Below are 21,393 nucleotides of genomic sequence, written 5' to 3'. Positions count from 1 at the left end.
AGATGGAAACCGAAAGAAGCCCATTGTGCGTGTGTGTGTGTATGTATGTATATATATATGATCATCATTTAACGTCCACCTTCCATGCTGGCATGGTGTTTGCATATTTGTGTGTGTGTGTGTCTCTCCCCCAGTCTTGACATTGCATGATGGATGTAAACAAACAGGCACACCATCAAGCAGTGCTGCTGGTTGCCATTCTTCCGTGAAAACATTTCCTGGACACGGGGGACATAACACCTTGCTTGGAAGTAATCAGGAAAAGGCATCAAGCTGTGGAATATTTGCCTCAACAAACTCCACCTGACCTACGCAAACATGGAAAAGTAGATGTTGAAGTGAAGATCATATATATATAGTCTTCTTTTTTCTTGAAAGGGATTTAAATCATAAAACCGATCCCAAAGAAGCAGGATTCCCCTTTCGGGTTTCAGAGATGCTTTTATGTGTGGTTGTGAACAATTGGTTCAATGAACACCCAGCCTCAAACTGAAACAATATCCAGAGATTTAGTTTTAAAGTAGAAATAACCTATCATTATATACACACATATATACAATATAAATACATATCATAATTTAAGAGTAGTATATTAAAAGGAAACATTATCTCAATACATTGGATAGAAATCATTGTTTACTTTGAGTACAAAGCTCTACTCTGGATCTGGTACTGAAGCAGACAAAGGATATCTTTCGAATACCCTAAGAGATGATGCCCTGGCATAATAAACTTGAAATATTGGAATTATTTGACGGAAAAAGAGAGTCTGTAATTGGTAAAGAAAGACCTGGATGACTACAAGAAATTCAGGTATTGACAAAGAATTCTTCTGCAAAAAATTGAAGCAGCAGAGAAATAAACTGGGTTTAGATTCCTATTAAAGCAGATCAAATGTTAACTCTAAGTTTATCCTTGATTTCAGGCTCTTAGCCCTTGTTTCATATGTTCTGAAGAATATAGTTTTCTTTCACAAGGCCCCTCCCCCTCTCCGCCCCAGCTACTCTGGACGTTGAAAAATGTTGCCAATGTGTATGATTTATGGACACCAAGGAAATATGTCCTGAATACCAGCAGATGTGTTTTCACAGGACAGGCAAAGGGTGAATACAGTCCACAGAGTCAAAAGACTTATTTTTAGAAGAGTATTTCTGCATTTTGCAACTGTGAACAGCAGCACCATTTACAGCAAGTCTGCAATGATGGACTCACACCATTTCTGATGGCAACAGGGCATGTAACTTGATGCAGAACAAACATCACAGGGGACTTATTACATTCTCAAAACATTGGCCAAAACACTTGTGAACACGATGGGAGTGCAGACAACTTCAATGAAATGAGGGAAACAAATGTGAGGAAAGCCTTATTTCCAGAACAATGTCACCCGCCCACCCCACCCCGTTACTTTCCCTTACAACCTGGATGACACCCCTACCCTTCTCCAACCCATTTCTTGGATGTTTCCTTGTCTCGGGAATCATTTATCAGAACTCAGAAGATATTTATTTTGAAAATTAAAGAATGAATTTAAGCCAAGAGCAATGGCAGTTTTTTGGTGAAAGCAACCGAGGCCTTCTTGCATCTCAACAATGTGTTAGTAGTTATACAGAGGAAACCCTATATAAATGTAATCATCACCATCGTTTAACACGTCTTCCATGCATGCATGGGTAGTAGGATGGTTGACAGAGCCACATACACACACACGTCTGTACTGAGAATATAAATATATTTATGGATCATGTTGGGTAATTCAGCAATTATGAGAAGAATGGTGTGTATGTGTGTGTACACAGACACACATTGTGAAAATTAATTTATACTTCAGGTTGGGCAACGACAAACACACGTTGACAGAGATTCAAAATACAATGTATGCAACAACAAATGCAGACAGATAATAAATACACACACACACACACAAAAACACAGCAGGGTGGGAGAGAGAGAGAGGAAGAAGGAAGGCAAAGAGATAAAGAAAGACAGAGCCCTAAGAGGAGGAAAAAGGGAGAGAGCAAGGCTGAGTGGGAGTGGAAAGGTCAGATCCGCAGCAAATCAACAGCCATAGAGAGAAAGGAGGAGGAGGAGGAGGAAGTGGAAAACGATGGACGATAGGTTCCAGCTTCAGTTTGGTCTATCCTTTCATAATTCTTGTTTCTTTAAAAACTCACCATGTTTTTAGTGATGGGGAAAGTGAGTGCATTTTTAAAATTCTTTTTTTTTTCTTCCAATTTTTTAAAAATTTGTTTTATGTCAAGTTCTCCGGTTGCTTTCTGGTGTTAAGAACCCTGGAAACACGAACAAACTCATCCCACCATTAACTGATCAGAGCTTTTCTGTCTTCCTTCTCTTTAAAGACATCCAGTTTCAGCAAAGGGATGATAACAATTAATGATAATAATAATGGTGGTGGTGGGCGATGGCGGTGGCAGCGGTCAATGGTCTCTGATCAGAGAAAGAACAAAAATTCTATGGCTGGAACATCAACAAAACTGAAAAGAGAAAATAACACAGATCAAGTTAATAATGGGATTAAAAAATTTTTTCTTACTAATTTAAAGCATCAACTTTAATAATGATATTCTGTAGCATAAAAGAAAATGCTGAGATGTGAGGCTAAGTGTGATGTCGGTGGGGAGCAGAGCCGAGAAAAGAATAAACAGTCACAGCAGACTTGTCTGCAAATGAATGCCATCTGAGAAGATGGAACAATATGGAAAGTAGAATGTCCAATGAGGTGTGAATAGGAATTTGGACACTTTTGGCAACAGAATGGATGGACTATGCAGTTTATGGAGATCAAACTGATGTCCTCACATTCTGGGCCCAATTTTATGCATTAAGATAGAATTATAGTTTCACAAAACAGAACAAAGAATGAATCACCAAGGAATGGTTTGTTACAAACCTAGAAGAGTTATACTCGGTATTATTTAAAAAAGTATGTGTATATATAAACATACAAGTAGCAATGATATTTAGCAATCGAACCTGGACCACCAAATTCGATGTCCAAAAAGAGATCAACAAGCTTCAAACTATTTTGGGATTAATTGTTTGTAATAACATTTTTAAAGATAAAAATATTTTTTTTTACTAAAAATCCCAAACAGATTTCAGTGTTTTTTATCGTAACATATATACTGTATGTTATACGTGACTTCAACAGAAAAAAAAAGTGCAACCTAAATACAAGATAAAGCTAAAACCAGGAAGAAATTTTTGCACAGACTTTTAAGGCCGAAACTCGACCAAGGCAGAGGTAAACGAAGGGAAATAACTCTTGACGACTAACGATATCGTTGTCCTTATAATGGAGTGTTTTCCCAAACCTCCAAGATGGTCTCTCATACACACACAAGAACCCCTAAAATCCTTAGTTTTTAATCATGCTAACATTTGTGGCGGCTCCCAACTTTCGTACCTGATGGAAAGAAGAGAATTTTCTACTGACGGGTCGGTTGTTTGAGATATTCCTACACACCACCAGATAATCCCACCATCTCAGCAATAACAACTTTGTGCTAGTCCTGTATATATACAATTATTTTTCGTATCAGGATTTTGGTACAATTCTATTGCCTGGATACCCTTCTTATCAACAACAACTTTACAATATGAATTTGGTGCATTTTATTGATGTTGCCAGCACCAAAGAAGCTGTTTCCTCTCCATTGGAGTAGATTTCATTCAGGGCCACAGCCGGCTCCCTACCATGATGGAGTTACCTTCATTGTAGTTTGTAGAATCTCTCTCTCCTTTGCAGATTTTCATTCAACCTCACAGTTTTCATTTCCTTGGCTTGAAATTTTGTAGGTGATACAAATCCCTGAACATTTGAGGTGGACCTACATATACTTATTATTAGGAATAGTTTACATCATGGAATATTTGTTGTCTGATGATTAGGACTCAGCGGTGCCATAAACTGAATTCCTTGTTCTGGAATTAAAGCGTAACTGGCTGAGTATTCCAGATAGGTACCTTTATTTTAATTCTCAGGTAGCATATTTCTTCTGATCCAATTTCCCTTAAATGGAATAAGTTGACTTGAGGCCATAAAGAATGACAATCTGTCCAAGATGCTTCAGAGAGGGATTGAATTTGAGACATAGCCTTGTTCAGGTTGGGAAGCAGACCACATAATCACTCAGACATATCTCACCTATTCTTACTCCAGCCCCACCTTTTTTTTTCAGGCGAAGAATGTACACCACCACATATATTGGGCCTTATTGAGGCAATGACTAGTGACTTGGACCTTTGGAGATATGCTGTGCTTCAGAAGACTCGACAAGCCAAGTGAGACCATAGCACATGGCCTATGGCAGTGGGTGTAACCAGCCCACTTATGGATACTTCTCATTCATTGGACAATAAACCTTACTTGTGAAGACCTATTGAAGCAAGTGAAATCAAAATCGCTGACATGGCCAATGACAGTACTGCCTGATTGGCACCCATGCCAGTGGAACGTTAAAAGCACATCCGAATGTAGGGTGTAACCAGCCCACATATGAATACCCCTCATTCATTGGACAATGAACTTTGCTTGCGAAGACCTCTTGAGGCAAGTGTAAACAAACTAAAATTGCTGACATGGCCGATGACAGTACCACCTGATTGGTACTCATGCCAGGGCGTTTACCGATATGGACACAACCCCAATCCACACCCCTATATTTTCGAATCTTCCACCTAATAATAAGAGATGTACTTACTTTCCATCTGTGGCCACATTCATTGCACAACACAAATGTGGTCATTGGTTCATCAGCACTTCTTGTCTGTACCTGAAAGAGAGGGAGGGGACATCGTCAAAACTGGCTTCAAAGAGAGAGAGAGAGAGAGAGAGAGAGAGAGAGAGAGAGAGAGAGAGAGTGAGAGAGGGGGGTATAAGAAAGACAAAACTACTCGAAATGCTTGACAACAAATAAATCAAAAAACAAAGACTCAACAATGTACTTGTTGACATCAAATTCCACCCCCCCTCCCCATGGCCCCAACTTTCTACGATGTTAAGAGGTGCAGCAATCGTTGGTAGCCACTCACTCAAGCACACTCTTCACGTACTCACAAAATGAATAAGAATCTCTGCAGGCAGTTGCCCCATTTGCAAGATATAGCAGTTAAATGCCTTTCAAATTTGTGGCGACCACCTTGAAAACAGATGAATATAGTGAGCGAGTGCTGGAGGATGTAACATAATAGAAAAAGATGAGATGTTGATTGTTGAAATGCTGGTCTATCAAGGAGAGGGAGAGGGCCTGCCCTGGTTCTGAAAAAAAAAACACAGCAATTGTTAGTTGTCGGAGCACTGCATCCTTCAAAACTTCCATGCTTTCTGACATTCGCCAACACTACGCTTGATTTTCTCCCCTCCATACACACACAAGCATGTATCTGACTCATACACTGTTCACTTTCCAGACATTTGCACATTACTGCATATGCTTTATACGCACTTTTGACAAGTTGTGGGGCACCTGAGTAATGTATACAATAATTTCATTATTACTATTTTAAATAAATTACCTCCAAGCACTTGTGTTTTCTTGATCCCTGAAGAAAATACACTCATTTGTGTCATTTGTTAGGACCAGAGGCCTTTATATTTTTTTCTATTAACCGGATCTTACAGATCAGCAATGAACGAATCAGGCACAAACGAGGATAGATGAGAGCCCCATCACTTACAAGTTTCTATTGGACAAATCAGTGGGTCACTGTATTACTTCTCGAAGAGCGACAACACATCAAAATGAAATTTCATTTTTTATAACTGGACACACGGACACACACAGAGTCTCTGTAATGTTCCATTTTCTGTCAGAGAGTTATACTTCATGAAAGGGGGGAATCAGAAATTTCGGGCTGTTCAAATTCTTTTACTGGCTTCAATCACTGGACTATGGCCATGCTGGAGCACCACTTTCAGGAAAAGAGTAATTATATCAAGTGTAGTGTTAGTAGTAAACTGGTAATATTTTTATTGACCCCAGAAAGATGCTAGGCAAGTTTAGCTTGAACAGGATTTGAACTCAGAACACGAAGGGACATAACCTGTTTGGTACAAACATGAAAAGAGGATGGAAGGTGGAAGTCCATAAGGAAATGGGAAATAAAATAGAGAAATATTCCAACAAGTAACAATGATGAAAGACAAGTTTTATGGCATAAATGAATGCAGAGAAATCTGACATACCTGGTTGTATGTACAGTTTGTCTTCTTACACTTGCCACATTTAATGAGATCAGTGACACTTCCAGTTGTCTGAGCCATCTGATGTTCATTAATGGCTTCTTTTGTTAATTTGCTCCGCAATAACTTCATAGCGTCACTGGCCATCTCCTGCACAAGAAACATTTATACTGAGTTAGAGTTGTAAACTTAATATAAAGGACTGGTTTTCCCTGCTGAATGGAATGAAACAAATGAGAAAGAGAGAAGAAAAAAACGTCTGTGATTCGTATAGAATTTAGAGGATGAGGCATAATTTATATCCATGGAACTGGATGTCTGTCCACCACAGGTAAACATTGTCCAAAGCTTCAGCACTGACTCCCCTGAGAGCCAGGCAAAGTGCACAGTGCTGCATTGAGTGAGCTGACCTGAGAATTCAGGTAAAAGGCTCCGAGTTATTGTCGAGACGTTTATTCCCCTTCAACCATTGAGCATCGCATCAAGTAACATTTCTACAGATAGAAGCAACAACTTGGAAATGCACCATTAGCAGAACTCTTCTCATGTTTGAATTGTAAACACAGCGTTGTACTTAATGCACCCTTAGCAATAACACCACCACTTGGCTATTTGAAAGTGCACAGGTGTGCTTTGATCACTCTCCACTCTGTTGCTTCCAGTCTGCAGATATTCCAGAAGTCCTGGTTTTATCTTTCTCCTCTCTCACCCCACCTCTCAATCAGAGAGGCCTTGTAATGCCCGAAGCACTGCTTTTCTTCCGCTGAGGAAGTCAAAATTTGACCACTTCATACCAGAGCCATCCAACTGCTAACAATTCAAATTTAAGACCCACAAAATAATTATTTGAATTTACAACAAAGTTTCAATTAATTTTTTTCTTAATTAATTAGGATGGATAATAAACTTCAAAATCTTTCATCTTTCTCAAACATAATCCATAATCCTCTTCACACCCAAAATTAGAACAAATTTTTTTACAAGCTTTTTCTTTCAGGTTAAAATTCATACTTGATTTTCGGTTAGACTTTGGGATCATCCACCAGTCTTCTGTTGTGTTTCTTGGAAGAAACCCACATTTGTCTTTGGAATGGTCATATATTGTTTCAATACCATGTTGTAGATTAGCTTCTGTTCAAACCTGACCAAGCAGATCTGATTACAAAAACAGCTTTCAGCTGTTGTCTTTTTAGCAAAACTGAAGATCGTATCAGGATATGTCATCAGAATATATCAATTCAGACTCCACAACATACAGTATCCAATTTCAGAACTTGATTGTTATGCAATTCACAGCTAAGATGGAGGTTATTTTCAATGCAGATACAGAAATGAGATAGGACAGCAAATATGATGGGCAGTAGAAGAAATAACCTATTCGGGTAGAACGAAGTGACAGAGAAAATTGTACAGCTAAAGTATCCTACACACATCTGGAAGAGCAAGTGTTCTGTTGTCTAATCAGTATCGTGATTGCACAGCCAGATGAAGATATAGTATTTACTTGTGTAGGAGTTGTATTATCTTATAGTTGGTTAATTCAGAAAAAAACGGGGGGGGGGGTTATAAACAGAGCAAAACTAAAACTATGAGAGGAAAAAAATATTTTGCAGCAAGATTTAACAGCATATTAGGGGTGCAATGCACACACAGGTAAATATAAGTATCTTGTTCAAGCTCTGTCAATGGCTTTGTTTTTCTTTTCTATCCCAATGTGAGCACTTTAATTATGTCTAATATCAAGAATGCTCCATGTTCCACAATCTGTCCCCCAGCTTGTAGAATTCTTGGAATTCTCACCATCATTTAATGCCCTTGTTTCATGCTGAGATGGTTTGATAGGGTCTGATGGGCTCAAAGATTGCATCTGGCTCCACTCTCTGCTCTGGCATAGTTTCAAGGGATGGATACCATTCTTAATGCCAATCACTTCACAGAGAGTACTGGTGTTTCTTTTTCTTTTCTTTTTTTTTTAAATGTCATCAGCACTAGGGGACAACTTGTATGCTAGGAGAATAAAGGAGTTGAGAAGGGTAAAGTATGGAAGAAACAAAGAAAAAAAGGCTGCCGAAGAACAGGTTCCCTATTGTTGAGGAGGAAAAGGTAAACGATTCCTCAGGATTTAGAAAAGAGTCAAGAAATAAGACAGGAAACGGTTGTGAAGAATTAGAAAGAATACTGTTGTTACCTCAGCGGTCATTCCAGCCATTCGACAGGGATCAATGATGCCCTGCAACACACTTTCCCGCAATTGAGGATTCTTTGGATCCTTTAAATTGGCCACACGACTTCGGACACGATTTTTATACTTCATGTCAGTGTTTCGGAATTCTTGGTAGATAGTTACATTCGGTTAAGAAATACATTGAAGATCAAGTAATAAAAGACACAAGATGAGAGAGAGTGATAGAGAGAGAGAGAGAGAGAGAGAGAGAGAGAGAGAGAGAGAGAGAGAGAGAGAGAGAGAGAGAGGAGAGAGAGAGAGGAGAGAGAGAGAGGAGAGAGAGAGAGGGAGAGAGGAGAGAGAGGAGAGATGGAGAGAGAGGAGAGAGAGGAGAGGGAGAGAGAGAGAGAGGAGAGAGAGGAGAGAGAGAGGAGAGAGAGAGGAGGAGAGAGAGGAGAGAGAGTAGTGAGGAGTGAGAGAGAGAGGAGAGAGAGAGGGAGAGAGGAGAGAGAGAGAGGAGAGGAGAGAGAGGAGAGAGAGAGAGAGAGGGAGAGAGAGAGAGGAGAGAGGAGGAGGGAGAGAGAGGAGAGAGAGAGAGAGGGAGGAGAGAGAGAGGAGAGAGAGAGAGAGGGAGGAGAGAGAGAGGAGAGAGAGAGAGGAGAGAGAGAGAGAGGAGAGAGGAGAGAGAGAGAGAGGAGAGAGGGAGAGAGAGAGAGAGAGAGAGAGAGAGAGAGAGAGAGAGAGAGAGTGAGTGAGTGAGTGAGAACACAGAACATTTGCAAATGAGTGAGTGCAAAAAGTTTTAAGAAACTTGCACCAATTTCATTTAAGAAATGGTACGTCTAAAGGATATAATCTTCAATTTCTGAAGCAATTTGTGGCATTGGTTTGACACCAGGAGGGGGATCTGAAAATAAAGTTTAGCAATTAGTGTAGCAGGAATTTATTTATTGCCCACAGGGGGCTAAACAAGGATAGACAAAGGGTTTAAGTCGATTACATCGACCCCAGAGCGTAACTGGTACTTATTTAATTGACCCCAAAAGGATGAAAGGCAAAGTTGACCATGGAGGAATTTGAACTCAGAATGTATAGACAGATGAAATGCCGCTATGCATTTCGCGCGGCATGCTAACGTTTCTGCTAGCTTGCCGCCTTAGCAGAAATTTATTGTAGCCTCAACAGAATAGACTGGAGAACATTGTCTGTGAAAGGTGAGAGAAAGCTTGCCAATTAGATCAACAAGAGTTTGTCTTTATAATTTAAATTGAATAATTCAATATAACGAATTTTCTACTACACTGAGTTACAATCTTTACCTGAAGACTATTTGCGGAGAAAAACTTGAGCAGGAGTCAATAATAACATTGAAGTTTCACACCTACAATACTCACACACATCCCCCTCCCCCGTCAGCCAGTTTGTGAATGCTGGGGGCTATGTCAAAAGCATTCGTTTCAGTGTCATGAAGAAAGTACCTGCGTTGGTGCACAGAAAAGCACCCATGCTGGAGCCACATATAAAACACCTGTGCTGGTACCTCATTAAAAGCATTCAGTACGTTCTGTAAAGCGGTTGACATTGGGAAGCGTAGTGGGACAGAACCTGAGAACACATGGCTGGGAAGCAAGCTTCTTAAGCACACAGCCACACCCGTGAGTGAGAGAACAAAGCAGAAAGAACAGCCAAACGCCACTCACTGTCTACTTTTAAAGCATTGAAGAGAAGCTCCCGGCATTTGAGACGTATAGGGTCACTTGTGTCAGTTAGTTTAGTGCCAGACTGGCCCCCTTTGGCATCGCCTTCCAGTTTCTTGCTCACATCATGAGAATTACTGTCCGTGCTGTCACGTGAAGATTCATCTGTTTTGTTGACGCTGTTGCTTCTAGCAGAAGACTGTGATGATGATGATTCTGGAGGTCAAACAAGAAGAGGAGAAAGAAAAAAAGAAGAAACGATTTAAGAGATTCTGAAACAACACATATTTAACAAGGCAACAGCATGACACCAACAACAACAACAACAACCAGAACAGAGGGAAATGCCGTTACTCACTGGAATTTGTGCTTTCTCCTGGCAAGAGTTTCTTCCAACTCTTAATCAACGCCTTCGACAGACTGATCACCTCATCCGCATTACTGGACTTACGGAAGTTATTTACCGTCATTCCAATTCTGGTTTTCTGGAAAATGATGGGCAGCAGTGAATATCTCTTGATAATTTGCAGTACAATAGCTTTCTCGATGCCTACAGAGCCCATGCCATATTTTAAGATATTAAACGAAACAAAAACTGTTTAACAGAAAGAATTTACTTATAAAAAAAGCAAAAAGACATTAATTCTGGATAATTGAATCCACATTCCTGGATCAAATGTGTTGCAATCTATAGTTTTCGTGCTGACCCGTTCAAGAAAGCTACATCCAAAAACAATAGAACTTGAGGCAGCATATTCTAATACATAGTAGCAGCACAACTTCACCATAATTCCTTCAAATTGCAACTTTTAAGTGAGGATCTGAAGTGATTTTAAATAAACTTTTATCAACTGCCAGAAATCCTGTTGGCTTTTAATTAACTGTCAATAAATTTTGTAGCCAATAATTATTTTTTCCTTTTCAAATCTGATGAAAAGAAATCCTCTCTGTAGCTTATTAGAATTTCAGAGATTCTAACAAGAAGCAAAGATGATTTCTGAATATCAATGTGGATGTCAACTTCAAAATGCAGCTCAGATTCTTGAAAAATCATTTCTCAAAATCAGGGAAATGTCAAAAGTAATTTGTTGGACAGCTGAGTTCTTTAACAATTCCTATGATGACAAATACCAGTTTATCTTCAGCTTATATTGGTTGAGATAAAAAAAAAAATTCTTCTTTTTTTCATCAGTCTGATAATCAAAGTTCAAGATTGGTAAAATGTGCCAACTGTTCTTTCTGCAATTCAGAGTTTGTCACAAGAAAATTATTCCAAATTTAATTTGTGTATGTAAATATGTTGCAAAGTCTATCCAAAAGCAAGAACAACCCAAATTTACATAAAACCAGCCAGATTGTAGTGATTACTCAAAGACTTTAACAAAACCCTTGTTTGAGTGCCAGTTGCTTTTGTTATAGCGCTACATCCTACAATCCATTTGTCTCAGTTTATATCCTGTTTTTTTTTTTTTTCCTCATGAAACGATCAATTTTTGCAACAAGCCAATCAGCCAGTTAGAAAATCGCTATGGAACAGCCATGTTGAGGTGACGATAAACGTTACCAGTCAATTATTTTGTTAAATAAGATATTTTCCATGGTTTGCATTTCCAAACTTTCACAGGAAAACAAATTAGTTCAATTGTTTTTTAGTTGATGCCATTTGAATGAATCTGCCAAATTCCCTTTCTTTAGACCAGCTGAGCTGTAATTGTCGAAGCACCAAAGATATATTGTAGCAATCGCATGTGCTGTAACAGCTGCATCCACCATTTGTCGTTGATTCCTTACTAATCATGGCAGTGACAACCCTCCGACCTATTGGTCCGTCTGCTGTGGCTGGTGAGGGTCAGAGTACAAGTCCAGCCTGAACCGCTCTCTCTAGTCTTTTACAACACAGAGGAAATGCTGGGTTTATTCTTTTGACATGCTGGTCCCCCCACAACACTGGAGTGGTGTGAAATGGAGCGTTTTGCTCAAGAACACAACATGCTGCTCAGCCTGGGGATTGAACCCAGGATCTGGTGATCGAGATTGGCAATATCCTAAATAGATGGTAGCAGCGTGACAGTCAGGTGGGAAAAAGACAGCTTCAACCTTTTTTTTTTATCATGTTTTCTGAGAAACTGAAAGAAGCCCATGGTGTGTGTGTGTGTGCGTATGGCCTTGTCTTGACTTGGTGAGATGATTCTAAATGAGCATCACAGCCATTACAAGTGATGTTTGTTCCCATTCTTAGATATGAAACATGTCTGGCCATGTGGAAACATTACCTTATTTGGAAATAGGTGAGGGTTGGTAACAGGACTGGTATTCGGCTGTGGAAAATCTGCCTCAACAAATTCCATCTGGCCCATGCCAGCATGGAAAAGTGGGCATGTGATGATGATGCGGAGGAGGACGAATCTGTAGTCCACAATTTGTGAGACAATATCTTTTGGGGATTTATCACGTGATGTTCGCTTTATATGGCACCTATGTTGCATTCCCCATATGCAGATTAAATATCTAAACCTTTTAGCATCCATGTTAATCCGTCAAATCTGATGTGTATTCATTTATATCGTCTTGAATTAATCCTGCATTATCTCATAGCTTTGAGATTTCAATGATTGTTTATTTCTAGACTAATGACTAGATCAATCAAGCTCACAAACCATCTTCCCTCTGTAGGTACAATAATTTTCCCTTTAAATGACTTGTGTTTTTACTTTTCTGGTGAGTAAACCCCTACAAAAATCCTAGCTTGGGACCTGACTTGGGTATTAAAATGGTCAAGAACTATTCGGCCAGACAGTCTGTATCTAAAATGGTTTGGATTTTGTTGAATCCCAGCACAAAGTTCTGTGAAAGTAGAACTGCATCTTTAGAGGATGGTAGTGGTGACAGAAAGGGAGCTTAGCTAAGGAGAGGGGCATGCTAACCACTCCTTCCCAACCACACATTATAGTGTCGACCATTTCCAGACATTCTTTTATTCATTCGATCAGTCAACCGTGGCCTTGCTGGGGCACCATCATAAAAAGTTTCAATCTATCATGACCAACTCCAGTGTTTATTTCAAATTGTTACCCATCAATCTCTATTTACCAAACAGTTATCTCTTGATGTAAAGTGATGCACACACGCACACACACACACACACACACACGTGTGCATGTATCAGACATGGCTGTGTGACACCTTTGCCAAGTATCTTCTACAACAGTCCTCGGCTGACTAAAGCGAATTTAGTAGATGAAAACTAAAAGAAGGCCAATGTGTGTGTGTGTGTGTGTGTGTGTGTGCGTGTGCATGTGTCTTTGCCTTTACATGAAGTGACAGTTGTAAATGAATGCCATTCATCACCAATGGTTGGCAACAGGATGGACAACTCTGCCAGCATAGAAAAGTAAATGTGAAAAGAACAAAGACGATGAGAAATATACAAAGCATGGGCTTCGGGTTAGGGTTTTATCAACCCTATTTCACACTCAAGTCATTGGTTAGCCTGGCCCCAGTGCTATGGAGTGGGACTGAACCCAAAACCATTTGATTGTGAAACAAACTTTCAACCACATAGGCTACAAAAACACACACCGAAAGAGGCTGGTCTAGTGAATGGAATGAAAGAGACTCACCTGGAGCACATCAAGAGTCATAGGTAAATCCTGTAAGGATTTGAGGAGGTCAACTGAAGCAGCATGGTCCTGTTGGAACAAGAGAGCAATGATTGATCAGCCTGATGCCAACAACAATAAACAGAAACAAGCACATCTAATACAAATCATCCTTCTTGTTAGATAAATTGCTCAATGCATCAGGCTCCCTAATTTTTATCAAGAGGGCTCTTACTTCCATGGTTTGCAGCCTGCTGCGGCCTCCTGGCTTGCTAGTCCCCAAACTGTCCAACCCATTCCAGCATGGAAAATGGATGTTAAACGATGATGATGATGAAGATTTTAGAGAAAGGTAAAATGTATGTGTGTGGGTATAACTACAGAAATGAAGAACAAAACAAAATAATTGAAGCTGGTAACAAAAAGAAAAAAAAGAAAAAAGTTTGCCATTTTCCCAATGCAGAGCTGTCAGATGTGATGTCCACTCGAAATGTGAATATGACAACATAATTCTTGTCAGACAATTTCAAACGAGGAGCAGCAAAGACAATTTCCACACAAGTTTAGGTTGTTATAGCTATACACATGGCTGTGTGTACGTATATATATATATATATATATATATATATATATATACTAGCATTAAAGACCCGTCGTTGCCAGGTCATAGTGCTAGTGCATGTATATATGTGTATATATATGTGTACATATTACATGTACATCTATATATATACATCTACACATAAAATGCAAAATACAAAGTTATATCTTGATATCGCTAGTGATAACAATACTCAAACTATATAACAGACTGGAATTGTTAGCTCTTCTTTTTTCTCTACATTGTATACTTTATAGACAATAGTCTTTTCTTTTCTTTAATTTTTTATTATCCATCTGGACTATTCCATTTCTGCACGCTAATTTTATTTTTATTTTATTCCCATTCATGTGAAACCACTTCAAGTCATTGATGCAATTTTATACCAATTGCTATTTTTACTTTTGTTATGTTACGATTATATTATACTTTAGTTTGATTTTAATTATTACTTACTACATATAATTCAATTGTTATTATTATTTTTATTGTTAAAGTGAAAGTATCTGACATAAAATAGAGAAACGTTTTTGTTTCACTTTTAACACGTAATACTGAAATAGTGAAGATATGATATTGCTATGGGCTCACTCTAGGCAAGAAGTTGAACATTTTTTTTTTGCCCATGAAACTACATGGATCCTAAGTAAGGCATGTGTAAAATTTGAATGAAATTGGTTGGATAGTTCTCAAGTTTTAGGGAAACACACAGACAGACATTCTCAGTTTTATATATATATATCATCATCATCATTTAACGTCCGTTCTCCATGCTAGCATGGGTTGGACGGTTCGACCGGGGATCTGGGAAGCCAGAAGGCTGCACCAGGCTCCAGTCTTATCTGGCAATGTTACTACAGCTGGATGCCCTTCCTAACGCCAACCACTCCGTGAGTGTAGTGGGTGCATATATATATATATATATATATATATATATATATATACACACACATACATATATATAGAGTTAATTTTTATGCCTGTTTGTCTATGCTATGTTGGGTTAAGTCAGTCATTCTCAACTGGGGTCCATATAAGATTTTCTTTGTGCAATAATTCGGGTACATTTCTACAATACACAAAACATTTTAACAATTATTCTTATACAATTCCGAATATTTAACAATAAAAATATAAAAGGATTTTTAAAAACTTAATGACCTCAGGATGCTGAGGTCATTGATCAGGATGAAGTACTGAAGGACGACCTCAGGATGCTGAAACTTTCAGGCAAGACGGCAAAGGACCAGGATGTCTGCTGCCTTGTTGTGCTCAACGGTTTATAAACCTACAATTTCATGCGTCAAAATCTAAAAACCTAGAGATATTCCATGACCAATTCTGATGACATCATCAGTATTGCAGACCCTGAGGACTCTACAGGGTAAAAAAAGATGGAGGTCACTACTGGAGTGTCTTAGATCATAGATCTGTCTGCTATGTCAAACTGGAGATGAGGTTAGAAAACAAAAGAAAAGACTGTTGAGCATGAACCCACATATGACCAACCAAATAGGTTTTTTTGTTTTGTTTTTGTAAAAGACTTTTGGGTCAATCTTCGACAAATTCTACCGTTCATTACAATATAATGAGATGTGATGTGCAGGGGCAATTTGTTCAACTGCACCAGCATGGCTGCAGTCCAATGTCTGAACAAGTAAAAGAAGACGGTATATTGCTAGGTACACTGTGCCTGAATAGATGGGATAATAAGAACACCGTTGATCGTAGTTTGCTATAGCAAGGCTGAGACAAGATGTTACATGGTTGCTCAATGTGATAGAAATAGCAGCCAGATCTCTCTTGAATTGCATCATAATGTTTTTGAAAATGAAAAGGAAAGATGCACTGAGTAGTCTAGTCCTTTACTGAAAAGGCAAAAAAAAAAAAAAAAAACTGACCCCAGTTGGAATGTCTTTGAACACTGATTCAGTGAAGGCTAAACAACAACACAGACATAGTGTTGCTGGTGGTACCTTATGAGAGACAACGTGCAGGATATAACTGTTCATAATAAGTGTAATGAATTCCAGGGTAAACGAGTCTACAACATGTTACAATTTCAATAATTTCCTGAGAGCGGAACTGTTAATGTTTACGGTTGAGTGATTCTTATGAGTGAATTAGAAAGAAACAGAGGAGCTCAAAGAAATTGTCAGAATTAATAAGCCGAGAACTGTTAGAGGAAAGAAAATCACAAATTACAAATCGAGGGAAGCAAGAATGCATGAGTGTGTGCCCATGCTGTGTGATTTAAAACATGTACTTCCCAACCACATGGCTCTGGGTTCAATTCCACTGTGTGGCACCATGGGCAAGAGCTTTCTACAACCCTGGGTCAACCAAAACCTTATGAGGGGATTTGGTAGGGGAAAACTGGAGGAAGTTTGTCAAGTATACATATACACATACCTCAATGACATTCTTCCATGCTGACATGGGTTTAACAATTTGACAGGATCCAACAAGCGAGGACATTGCATCAAGCTCAAATGTCTGTTTTGGCAGGGTTTCTATAGCTGGATGCCCCTCCCAACACCAACCTCTTTACAGAGAGTACTGAGTACCAGGTGGTTTTTGTAACATGAATATCAGTGAGCTTGGTAAGTAACTTGCAAGAGAAAAGACCCTCCATTGAGAGGCTACATTAGGCCAGAGGAACAGACACAGGTGTCTTAATGTGGCCCTTGTAAATGTTGATCAACAAGATAGCCTTTGTTTCCAGTCTCCTGTGAAAACTATGCCTTGGAAACAAATGAGGGTTGGCAACAGGAAGAGCTTCCAGCTAAATGAAATCTGCCTCAACAAATTCTCTGACCCATGCAAGCATGGGAAAGTGAACGTTAAAACGATGATGATGATATGCAAGCCACTGCTCCTTGGTAGAGTCATTGTAGCCATCAAAAACACATGTTCTTTTGTATTCATTTTTTTCAACTTTATGGTATACTTCCTAGTGGAGAACATTCTGATGTTTGTGTGCCTTTAATTCCATTATGACCCTCAATACAATTATTGTCTTAGTTAACTCAAGCCCAGATAACATCATTTGGCCAAACAAATACAATTCTTTATACAAACACAAACTATCATCAGGCACACAAGATTGCTTGTGCTAAACCACTTAATACTCGTATCGTTTTAACGTCCACCTTTTCATGCTTGCATGGGTCAGATGGAATTTGTCGAGGTAGGTTTTCTACAGCCAGATATCCTCTTTGTCGCTAAACCCATGTTTCCAAGTAAGGTGATAATCGTCTCGTTTGATGAATAACAAAAGTTCAACATACTTATGCAGTAACCAGTAAAGGACACCATTTGAATAACCCTTTATATATATATATATATATATATATATATATATACACACACACACACATATATATATATATATATGTAGAGAGAGCGATAAACACTCGCATATTGCTAAAAAAAAAATAGAGCAGTATTTGAAAACCTGCACACATTAAAATAATGGCATATGTTGCTTGTGATGAAAAAGTAACGTTCAGAGAAAAGATAGCAAATTTGATAGGTTTTCGTTTGGTTTTAAAGGAAGAAACTGACAAAATACAATCACGAGATATATAGACTACGGGGTGATATTGGAGGGTTTTATTAGACAAATGACGAATAACGTAAACATTTTCCCTTTGCACGCACACTTTTGATTCTTTCAAACCATAGAATGTTTTTTCTAGTTGTTTCGCAATAGACCTTACCGAAATATTTTTGCGACACCGACCGGAAGAAATAAACTCAACCGGGACGATTAGCAATGGTTTAATCAGCAATCTGCTATGGACAACCAACAGAGGGTCACGCCGTGTTCCCAGCCACTTCTACTACTGCCACAACTATTCTAGCTTCGATGAACACACAGAGAAGCGCCACCCTTACTGTAACTGACCTAAGGCACTCGAAATTCACTTCATATCGTCACCCTTACTTGTTAGGTGTTGCGACGGCCACAATTAAGCTATTTATAGAATTAAACAGCTTGTGTGACATATAAACAGCCACTTCTATCTTGGTGTTCAAAAGTGCGGAACTCTACTTGAAAAAAAAAAAAAAAAAAAGGGGGGGGTCTGGTCTGCTACTTCCAGGCACCCGCAAACAACCCAAACGATGAGCGTTAACGGCACCACCACAAACGAAGCTGAAAAGAAGAACTTTCTACGTCTAAACCGAAGTTCTTGTTGGCATCAAATATGGCACAAGTGAATGAAAGAGCGTTTCAACTCGTCCTGCACCGAATCCAAACTGGACAGCCAATATTTCAGTCGTGCAAGTTTATTAGAAAAACGAAATTATTCAACTCGTAAACTAAACATTGTATTTGCTATTTTTTCATCCTCTTTCTCTGTTTATTAAAGACCAGATGATTAATTTACTTATAAACTTATCAATCTCCGCCTCTCTCTCTCTCTTTTTACCATCATATCGGACATTTCTAGTCTTAGGTATATACTGTGAATAAAAGACGTGGTGGTCTCGACAGGAACGTCTTTTGACCATAGGGTTGCTCTATCAACACTGACGTGAGACCCCAATCAATAGTTATCGAATAACAACTATAAAAACCAGTGCAAAGAAGAGATCCATCGATCAGCTCCAATTTGTATTTGTGATGTTGGATGAGGGAGATTTATGGCGGGTGTTGTTGGGTGGAATCTAAACATTAGCTACGTCACTTCCGGTATAAGCTCTATTGCTCGCATGGCGATGAGAGAGAGAGAAAGCAAGGAAGGAAGATGAGAAAGCAAGGAGAAACGGTGGAAACGGAGAGATTTCTCTGGATTCGACCAACGAAACACTGACCAAGCTGTTGGCAATAAACAACATCAAGGTACTACTCGAGAACAGTGGTCACGGTGCGCGCATCCGCGCTAGCTAGTCGTGACTAGTCGATTGTACAACGACCAGCTAGCAAAGTAAATAATTTTTTAAACAAAGGATCGACTAGTCACGACTAGCTAACGCGAGTGCGCGCACCGGGACCACTGTTCTCGAGTAATACCCAGCATCAAAAGTAAAAGTAAAATGGAAATAAGGCCAGCTCTACTGGTCGTACTAAAGAGATAAAAGGTGCGATCGGGAGTACAAAATGGGAGGATAGGGTTTAGTTTGTAACACCTCCACCCCCAGGGAATTGGGGGGGGGGGTATTTATATTTCAATCATACAGTGCATCTTCGATTAATTTAAACTGGAGTTTATCCTTCCAGATAAATCGCATGAAAAACTAGGGCTGCGTACCGTGACAAGGGTGGACTTAGACTGAATCAGGCACGAATTGAAGTATGCTGTCTCAAAAGGACTACGTCCGATTAAAAAGAAAGAGTAAAGAAGAGGTGGTCACAAATGGAAAGCCTTTGATCAGGTCGATCTGAGCTGATCTGGAGATAAACAACCAGGATTTTTTGTTTGCTTGGTAGAAAGGGAGGGGTGGGCTTAACAAATGTATTAATAGGGGAAATCGAAATAAATAACCCTGATCAACAAACGAGATACAATAATTACTTTAGATGTTGATTAGAAACAATTTTGAAAATTATTAAAAATTGTTTTTAAATAAACAAACGGACAAAAAAGAAAAAAAGAGTCACAACTCAATTAGTAAAATGGTGAAGAGAGTTTTGGGGCTGCTGACCCTAATTTTGGGTTCATAAATGTGCAAAAGTTGGAAGAGAGCGAAGAAAGATGAGAATTTAGGCAAGAGAAACTTTAGCAACACAGTTGTAGAGGTGGGTGGGGTAGCACTTGGGAACAGCGGCCCCGGTGCGCGCACTCGCGCTAGCTAGTCGTGACTAGTCGATCGTGCGACTACCGAGCAAATAAAACACAAAATAAATAATTTTTGTTAAACAAAGTAAATAAAACACAAAGGATCGACTAGTCACGACTAGCCAGATGTGTGTGTGTGTGTGTGTTAGTGTTGTTGTATGTGTGTGCGTGCGCGATCAACGTGTGTCGCGCTGCCGCCGCTGGCCGCCGGCCGCCGTCGTCCTCGTCCCACTTACCGATGTCCCGCTGGATATCATCTTCTCCAGTTTTTTACCAATCTTCAATACTTCGTCTTCGCATCCCATCTTGGCTTTTCCAACCCCGCAAGAGACACACACAGCTAAATAAGTAATGTACGCTTATATCACTTCAAATGAGAAAACGGCGGCAAAGGTACCAACAGCAAATGATAAACACTAAAGGTTAAGCCCAATAATAATGGGAAGAAGCCTTCACTTGTCTGTTGGACACGACTCGCCCGATCTCTCCTCACAGCAGAAAATTTGTTTGTGGCGGACCGAGGCAGCATTGCATGATGGGAAAATGGCGCGCGGCAAATACAGGCCCTGCCCCTCTCCCCCTCTCCTTATTCTCTACTCCGCTTCCTCCTTCTCCTCCTCCGTCTCTTCTTCACTGCTTGCAAATGCATACATACACACAACAACACACACACACACGCACACGCACAGACACACACGCACAGACACACACACACACTCTCAGAGAAAGCTCTCTTGAGTTGTTTTCCTTTTTTGTTAACTTTCAGTCTCTAAACATATATTTATCAGTCTTAACTCGTTGAATCTTATATATATGTATGTATATATATATATATATATATATACATACAAGTTCAGCAAACATTTAGATTCAGATGAATCTGGTACTTAAGTTAAAGGCACCAGAATTTGTTATGGTATTATCCATATAAATCAAAAATCTAAATTTATATATATATATATGCAGAAAGCTATAATTTTACAATTCTAATTTCTTGAGCTGCCAGTTGTTTCAGTTTTATCTAATATTTCTAATATAGGGCAGAAGCTCGCATATTTTGCAGGCAGAGAATAGCTGACTGGTGCCCCCACCTCATGCAAGGATTAAAGGGCAAGTCGACTCTGCTGTGATTTGATCTCAGAACGTAAAGCCTCGTAACCAAACACCCGAAGGATATTTTGTCCAGTGGGTTACTGTTTCAGCCAAACGCCCTTAAGACCCCTAAAAGGGTCATGCATTAGCAGAATCGGGAGATCCAATTGGATATTTTACCCTCTAACATTTGTATTTAAAATTCATTGAGTGTTAACCTAGTTTCAGAAATGAAAGATTAATCTTTAA

General features: G+C 39.2%; 1 protein-coding gene across 2 annotated transcripts; it reads right to left on the bottom strand.

The window, feature by feature from the left end:
• Positions 1 to 2,216: 2,216 nt before the first annotated feature.
• LOC115223429 (transcription elongation factor A protein 1) lies at positions 2,217 to 20,602 on the bottom strand. 2 transcript variants are annotated; one of them, XM_029793968.2, is made up of 9 exons: positions 20,289 to 20,600; positions 13,687 to 13,755; positions 10,425 to 10,551; positions 10,070 to 10,282; positions 9,223 to 9,276; positions 8,394 to 8,548; positions 6,209 to 6,355; positions 4,725 to 4,796; positions 2,217 to 2,495 (listed from the first exon to the last, which is right to left on the bottom strand). In XM_029793968.2, exons 1-9 carry the CDS (start codon positions 20,355 to 20,357, stop codon positions 2,487 to 2,489), a joined length of 915 nt encoding a protein of 304 aa, XP_029649828.1. In that variant the 5' UTR covers positions 20,358 to 20,600; the 3' UTR covers positions 2,217 to 2,486. The 2 variants fall into 2 exon arrangements, with proteins under 2 accessions (XP_029649828.1, XP_036368443.1); XM_036512550.1 differs by lacking the exon at positions 13,687 to 13,755 and having other exon boundaries at positions 20,289 to 20,602.
• Positions 20,603 to 21,393: the final 791 nt, after the last annotated feature.

This window comes from Octopus sinensis, linkage group LG23, assembly GCF_006345805.1.
Source record: "Octopus sinensis linkage group LG23, ASM634580v1, whole genome shotgun sequence".
NCBI lineage: Eukaryota > Metazoa > Mollusca > Cephalopoda > Octopoda > Octopodidae > Octopus > Octopus sinensis.
The sequence above is the reverse complement of the archived record's forward strand: the minus strand, read 5'-3'. Positions and strand labels throughout refer to the sequence as shown.

What these genes read in the sequence shown, in the direction of transcription:
- LOC115223429 (XM_029793968.2), bottom strand. Translation starts at nt 20,357, where the DNA reads ATGGGATGCGAAGACGAAGTATTGAAGATTGGTAAAAAACTGGAGAAG. An exon ending in TGACTCTTGATGTGCTCCAG is followed by an intron (nt 10,552 to 13,686) that starts GTGAGTCTCTTT and finishes ATCATTTTCCAG; the next exon opens with AAAACCAGAATTGGAATGAC. An exon ending in AGGAGAAAGCACAAATTCCA is followed by an intron (nt 10,283 to 10,424) that starts GTGAGTAACGGC and finishes TTTGACCTCCAG; the next exon opens with AATCATCATCATCACAGTCT.